Here is a 7,133-nt window from a genome sequence, read left to right on the forward strand (position 1 = left end):
TGCGGGGGGGGGGGGGGGGGCACGCGCACTGTAACCAAAGCTGGAGTTCCTGCCTGGTCCAACTTCGCAGCCGCCCAGCCGCGAGGGCGGCGCGCCACCCACACAAAGCCGACCCCGGCTTAGTGACAGCCACAAGTGGCCGGGCCGGCGCGGCCTCCGCCCCCCGCGCCCCCGACCGCCCGCGGCCGTCACGCAGGCGAACTTTCCCTCGGGGGCGGGGCCGGGCCGGGCCCCGAGGCTGCGGGGACGCCGAGTTCCTCCCCGCGCGCCCCCGCCCCGGCCGGCCGCGCGCCCGCGCGCCCCCGCCGGCCGAGCTCGCGCCCCGGCGGGCCACCCACCTGCACAGCTCGGGGAAGTCGGCGAACGGGGCCTGCGCCGCCGCCGCCGCCGTCGCCGGGGCCGCGACGAGCAGCAGCAGCAGCAGCAGCTGCAGGAGCAGGGCGCGCGGCGGGCGGCCGGCGGGCGCGGGCCCCGGGTGGGCGCTCCGGCCGGCGGCGGCGCTCATGGAGACGGGCCCGGCTGGCGCGGAGGGCGTGAGGCGGCGGGCGGTGGCGTCGGGGGCCGGGGCGGAGGACGAGCCGGAGGGGGTGGGGGAGACGGAGCCTGAGGAAGGCAGAGCCCGAGGGGGAGCGCGGCTCGACTGGGCTCCACGGCGGCCCCCGGAACCGCGTCACGTGACTGCGGCTCGCCCCGCCCCGCTCACGTGACTGCCTTGTTCAGGTGATCCAGGCCCACCCAGGCTCCGCCCGGATTCGAGTCACGTGAGCGCCGCGCTCTCCCTCCCTCCCTCCCCCCCCATCCCCAGACCGGAAACCGCGCGGCCCCAGTGCGGGCGCCAGGTGTCGGCCAGGCGCCGGCGGCCCCGCGGCTGCAGCCGCCCCGGCATCCCCGGCCGCCGCGAGGCGGTGGGCCGGGGCGGGGCGCCTGCGGCCCCGCGGGCGGCCTCGACCTTCGAGGCCCGGGCTGGCCCACGCGCGGCTCCCCGCAGCCCGAGGGGCCACGCTGGCGTCCGCCTGCGCCGCGTCCCACCCGGGCCGCGCCGGCGGGGTCTCCGGGGCCGCCCGCCTCAGCCCGCAGGCGAAGGCGCTGGAACCTTCGTGTGTCCACAGTGGGTGGCCAGTGAGCGTGAGACGATGAAGGAGGCCAGACCCCTGCAGTCCTTCCTCCCGAGCCGTGAGAAGGATAGCGGGTGGGAGCAGAGCGCGCTGACAGCGCTGGCCCAGAGAGGAAGGAAGGTAAGCAGGGGGGTCGAACATGTGTGCATGAAACTCGGCACAGCCTGTGGCCTCACACACACCAAAAACAAAAAGAAACTCTTAAGTGCCTATACCGTACACACTGCTACTTACCTGTGAGTCTTCACAACCCCTATGAAATGCAACCTTTTCAGGGATGAACTGAGCCCTGGGATGTTGGGTCACCTATCCGAAGACACTGAGATGGGGCAGAGCTGAGATGCAAACCACAAATGATCGTGATCCAAAATACCTGACAGCTGTTGAGCAAGTTGTCGCGTGCCAAGTCCTGTTGACACTTTTATTTCACTATTTCAACCTTAATACGGTCTTTTGAGGGAAGTTCCTTTATTTCACCCATTTCATAGAGAAGGAAACAGATGTGGAGAAATCACGATGCCACATGATCACAAAGCCAGGGTTATGCCCAGTCCAGAGTCACAGAGTCCCAGAACCTGTGACTGTATTGGGCTGGACTGTTTAGCCCTAAAACTCGAGACATCAACTGTGGTCATCAAGAAGGGTTTGTGGAGCAGAGGGAGACCTGCATGTGACTTGTGTCACTCTGTTGATCACCAGGGTTGACTAAGCTGGCTAAGCAGGTTTTCCCTTCCCCCTGTCCCCACTGCTCCATTTATAACCCTCCTAGAGATACCCTAAGAAAAAAGGACTGTTCTTGACCAAGGATGTAGTAGTTGCTGTGTCCTTCCTTACAATCCCCAAATAAGAAAGAATCCATGTTATACAATTCCAGTGTTAGAACCGAAACAGACAAGGGTCATCTCTCCAAGCCAATAGGTGAAAGTTGCTGTAAACTTTGTGTCAAATGTTAATGTTGTCTCAAAAATTGTCATTCCTAAAGTATATTTTCCTTATGAGGTCTGTGAGATGCCTCCTCCCTCTCCCCCACAGTCCCAAAGGGTCTCATGTTGAAGGCTTAGTCCTCAGCTTATAGCTGTTGATTGGGTCCTAAGAGCTGTGATCAAATCAATGGAGAAATCCATTAAGGATTGGGTCCTAAGAGCTGTGATCTAATCAGTGGATGAATCCATTAAGGATTCACACATTGGGAGGTGATAAGAGGAGATGGGCCTGACAAGGTGGTTCACACCTGTAACCCTAGCTATTCAGGAGGCTGAGATCTGAGGATTGAGCCAGCCCAGGCACTAAAGACCTGAGACTCCATCTCCAATTAACCTCTAGAAAAGTGGAAATGGGGCTGTGGCAAGTTAGGAGATGGCCTAGCTGAAAGTAGTTACTGAGGGCTACCAGTCTTTGGTCCCTTGGTTCTATTTCCTGAGTGCCCCTGGGTGAGCAGCTCTGTCCCACTTTGCCCTCTGTGATGGGTCCCTCTCCTCTGTGTATCTCCACAGCCCATAGTGATGAGGCCAAAGGATCCTGGACTGGAAACTTCTGGAACCACAAGCCAAAAGTAAATCCTTCCTCCCTGAAGTTGTTTCTCAAGTATTTCATCACAGCAATGAAAAAGTGACTAACACACTGGGCACTGGTGGCTCACACCTGTAATCCTAGCTACTCGGAAGGTTGAGATCAGGGTTTGAAGCCAGTCCAGGCAAGACTCTTTATCAGTAAACTTCCAAAAAGTCAAAAATGGAACTGTGGCTCTAGTGGTAGAGTTCTAGCCTTTAGCAAAAAGAGCTCAGACACAACACCCAGCCTTGAGTCCAAACCCCAGCAGTGGTGCACACATACAGACACACACACGACTAACATTCCTCAACAAGAGAAAATTTGTCTTTACAATAGAGAGACCTGAAGGGTGCAGTGGCTCACACCTGTAATCCTAGCAACTCAGGAGGCTGAGATATGAGGATCAAGGTTCAAAGCCAAAGCTAGCCAAGCAATACAAAGCCATGAGACTCTTACCTCCAATTAATCACTAGAAAACAGAAGTGGAGCTATAGCGGTAGCCTTGAACTGAAGAGCTCAGGGACAGTGCCCAGGCCAGAGTCCAAGCCCCATGACACCACCATGGCCACCCCCTATACGTGAGTGACCAGCATTGTTTTCTTTTTGCTTCTTCAAAGAAATGAAAAACACTGCTAAAGGATATTTAAAAGACAATATAATCATGGCTCAAAGGCAAAATGAGCATATGTCACATAATTTTCCCCCACCCAAGCAATTCTGGGGACCAAACTCAAGACTTTGTACATCGGAAGGGAAGTACATACTCAACCCGCAAAGATGTTCTTTTTTTTTAATAAATTTTATTTTTGTCTCTTATACCTTTATTTCTTGTTGTTGTGGTGCTGAGGAATGGAACTCAGGCTTCGTGCATGCTAGGCAAGCACTCTACCACTAGGCCATATTCCCAGCCTCTGTAAAGATATTCTTAAACTTTCTAATGTGAACATAGTAAATGTGTTGCAATTAATTCCAAGGAGATTTCCGGAAAAGCTCCACTAGGTGTATAGAATGCGGGGATACCTCAGTGAGATTGTACATCTGATGGAAGATTGTCAGGAGATAACTGCATACCAGATCCACACAGTTGTGTATCTGATAATAATTATCAGTAGCAATAATCTGGGCTCCACACTTCACAGCGTTCTGAAACACCCCACAGGCAATCAAAAGCATGCACCTCATAGAACTGGTTACACTTGTCCCTTTGTTTATGGTTTTGCTTTCTAGAGTGCATTTCACACAGTCAACTTTGGTCTGAAAATATTAAATTCATAAGTTTTTTATTGTTACCATAAAGGTGGTATACAGAAAGGTTTCAATTCCATAAGTGAGGTAAAGAGTACAATTCTTTTTTCCCCTCACTCTCTCCCAATTTTCCCCTCCCATCTCCACTCAAAGTTGTATAGTTCCTTGTCAGTGTAGTATCTAGCAAGTACAACTGCTGAATTTGTTAACCCTTTGTCCCTCCATTTCTGTGTCCCCTCCTTAGCCTCACAAATACATGAACAAACAAGATAAAAGCAAAAGGAAACTTTGGTTTCCATTTCCTGAAGTTCTTTTTTTTTTTTTTTTCCTTTTTTGGTGGGTCGTGGGGCTTAGACTCTGATCCTGGGCACTGTCCCTGAGCTCTTCAGCTCAAGGCTATGGCTCTACCCTTCCCCTTTTCTGGAGGTTAATTGGAGATAAGAGTCTCGGGTTTTTGTGCTGGGGCTGGCTTTGAACCACAATCCTCAGATTTCAACCTCCTGAGTGCTAGGATTCCAGGTGTGAGCCCCCACATAGTAAATCTTATTTACTATGATCAGAGGCACATAGGCATTGTGTCTTTGTGTTCTTCTCTAGGAGTGTATTCTTTGGTCTACTATGTGTGAATGCCTAGAGACCTGTATAATTTATCATGTCCCTGTGTATTTTAGATCTAGCTTCCACACCATTTGTCTCTCTGAACTTGGCTTACCTCACGTAACAACTCATAAGTTTAAAATAACTTATTTCAATGAATGCTTAGAACAGTTCTCTTATCATAAATTATTGTTAACCACTTACTGTGACTAATTTACAAATTAAGTTCTATTATAAGTGTGTATGTATGTACATGTATATATATGTATATATATATACATATATATATGGAAAACATACTGATTTACTGTCTGTGTGGCTTCTGTCATGTTCTAGGCATCTTGGATTCGAGGCTCTGCAGGTAAGGGCAGGGGACTATTTTAACCTCAAACGTTTCCATTCAAGTGGACCAATTTATTATTATTGTTATATTATCATTTTTACCTTGTGGTGCTGGGACTGCGCCCAGGGCCTTATACATACTATATAAATTCTCTACCGCTGAGTTACATCCCCAGTCCTTGTCAATATTTTGTGTGTGTACAAATCCTAGGACATGAACACAGAGTCTAGGCACTATCCTTGAGCTTTCAAGCTCAAGGCTATCACTCTACCACTTGAACCACAGCTCCACTTCCAACTTTCTGGTGTCTAATTGGAGATGAGAGTCTCATGGACATTATTGCCTTGGACGGCTACAAGTCACTATCTTTAGGTCTCATCCTCCTAAGTAGTTTAGGATTATAGATGTGAGCCACTAGCACCTGGTAATATTTTCGATATTTCAGAATTTTGCAGTCTTCCCTACCATACATACTAAGACTTATCTAGTATTCTTTTCAAGAGCTTAAATCCAACTGGGATAAAATAATCAATCCCAATGAGACACTCTTAAAAAAGTGAACTGGATACTTCCAGAACTCAATAGTCTGAGAAACTCCACCATCACTACCAAAAAAAAAGCGTATCATTGAAGATCAGGATAGCATACAAAACCCTATGTGTCTATCCAAGCTAGGAAACTGGTTTTTTGTTTTTTTGGTTGTGGGGCTTGAACTGTGGGCCTGGACACTGTCCCTCAGTTCTTCAGTTCAAGGCTATCTCACTACCACTTAAGCCCCGATCCACTTTACTTCCCCTTTTCTGGGGGTTAATTGGAGGTAAGAGTCTGGTTTTTGTGCTGGGGCTTGCTTTGAACCAAGATCCTCAGATTTCCGACTTCTGAGTAGCTAGCATTAAGGGCATGAGCCACCAGTCTGGCTTAGGAAACTGTTTTGTAAATAAAGTTTTATTGAAGATAGCATTTTCTTATGAATTATCAACGGCTGTTTTGCCTACAGTGGCCTAATTAACTACTATAGAATCCACAGTCATAAAAGCCCGAAGTAGTTCACAATTTTTCCATGTGGCATAGCCCTCTGCTTAAAAAATGCCAATTTCCCTTCTAGGTCACTGTTCTCGGGCATGTGTTCTTAAGCCAGCAGTTTGGGCTCCCCTGCTAGCTTGTTTAAAAAAAGCCAATTCGGGGCCAGGAGTTTGACCTAGTGGTAAGAGCACTTGCCTAGCACGCATGAAGACCCAGGGTCGATTCCTCGGTACCACATACATAGAAAAAGCTGGAAGTGGTGCCGTGGTTCAAGTGGCAGAGTGCTAGCCTTGAGAAAAGCCCAAGCATAGTGCTCAGGCCCTGAGTTCAAGCCCTATTACTAGCCCAAAAAAAATACCAATTCAGCCAGGCTTGGTGGCACAGTGCATGCCTGTAATTCCAGGTCTTGGGAGGCAAAAGGGAGGGCCGTGGGTTCAATTGCCACCTGAGCTGCATAATGAGAACCAATCTCAAAAGAGGAGACAGACAGGCAGAGGAAGGCAGAAGAAGCTCTACTGCCAAGTACTGTAGGGAATAATTCTTTTTGTGTTTCATTTAAGTTTTGCAGAAAATCTTCAAAGAAGCAGAAATTCAGAGATGACAACCCGAGACCGCTTGGTGTGGGTTAAACTATATTCCCCAAAATGTGTATTTTAGTCTTACTACCAAATATTCCTGCACATGTGTGTATTGGGGGATATGGAATTTGTCGGGGTCCTTCGTCCCTGGTCCCCCTCCACTAGTAGGAGGGATGGGGAAAAACACACCCCGACCAGGAGAGGGCCCACTGTCCTCCCGCACTCAGCCTTCCTTCCCCAGAGCACGAACAGAGATGCCACGCAGCTCCAAGGCAAGAAACTCTCTCTCCAATAAAAATCCCCCTATCAGCACAACAGGTGGGCAGGATAAAGAGGTCCACTTGTTCACCCCTACTGTAGGTCTCAGCAGAAAGTTATTAGACCTGGTGTTACTCAGCCCCCAACATCTCATCCATTTTTATCTTAGGAAAAAGAAAAAACCTAGGATATGTGGGGCAACCATCAGATCAGATCGACTGTGCCTGTCTTAGGTGTCGCCAAGCTCACTAGTCTTCTTACCCGTCATGGGATCACCAAGTCCTTTTTACTTGGCTCCTGTCTTAGGTTGATAGGCTAACAGCTGGGACTTGCCTGTCTTTGACTACCAGCCGTCCATTTAAGCAAATCAGACCTGAGGGGATGCACCTATTTCCATGGGAGCAGATGCCTGTGGTCACTTTC

The 7,133-nt window shown here is 49.9% G+C and overlaps 2 protein-coding genes across 2 annotated transcripts in view; one reads left to right on the plus strand and one right to left on the minus strand.

The window, feature by feature from the left end:
• The window catches only part of Igf2r (insulin like growth factor 2 receptor), an 83,222-nt gene extending 82,692 nt beyond the window's left edge, over positions 1-530 (minus strand). Inside the window, exon 1 of the mRNA XM_090337874.1 lies at positions 339-530. Within this exon, the coding sequence (XP_090194000.1) occupies positions 339-505 (167 nt within the window). The 5' untranslated portion in view covers positions 506-530. The remainder of the gene's footprint in view (positions 1-338) is intronic.
• On the plus strand, positions 504-6,650 carry LOC150059461 (uncharacterized). Its single transcript, XM_090338616.1, has 5 exons — positions 504-703; positions 806-1,235; positions 2,609-2,667; positions 4,845-4,869; positions 6,435-6,650. Exons 1-5 carry the CDS (start codon positions 504-506, stop codon positions 6,501-6,503), a joined length of 783 nt encoding a protein of 260 aa, XP_090194742.1. The 3' UTR covers positions 6,504-6,650.
• Positions 6,651-7,133: the final 483 nt, after the last annotated feature.

The sequence above is a fragment of the Megascapheus bottae genome, chromosome 8, assembly GCF_031878675.1.
Source record: "Megascapheus bottae isolate mThoBot1 chromosome 8, mThoBot2.hap1, whole genome shotgun sequence".
Classification (NCBI taxonomy): Eukaryota; Metazoa; Chordata; class Mammalia; order Rodentia; family Geomyidae; genus Megascapheus; species Megascapheus bottae.

Excerpts from the sequence above, each read along its gene's own strand:
- LOC150059461 (XM_090338616.1), top strand. The coding sequence starts at position 504 with ATGGAGACGGGCCCGGCTGGCGCGGAGGGCGTGAGGCGGCGGGCGGTG. Across the intron at positions 2,668-4,844 it reads TCTGGAACCACAAGCCAAAA|GCATCTTGGATTCGAGGCTC; the intron begins GTAAATCCTTCC and ends GTCATGTTCTAG. Across the intron at positions 4,870-6,434 it reads TTGGATTCGAGGCTCTGCAG|TTTTGCAGAAAATCTTCAAA; the intron begins GTAAGGGCAGGG and ends GTTTCATTTAAG.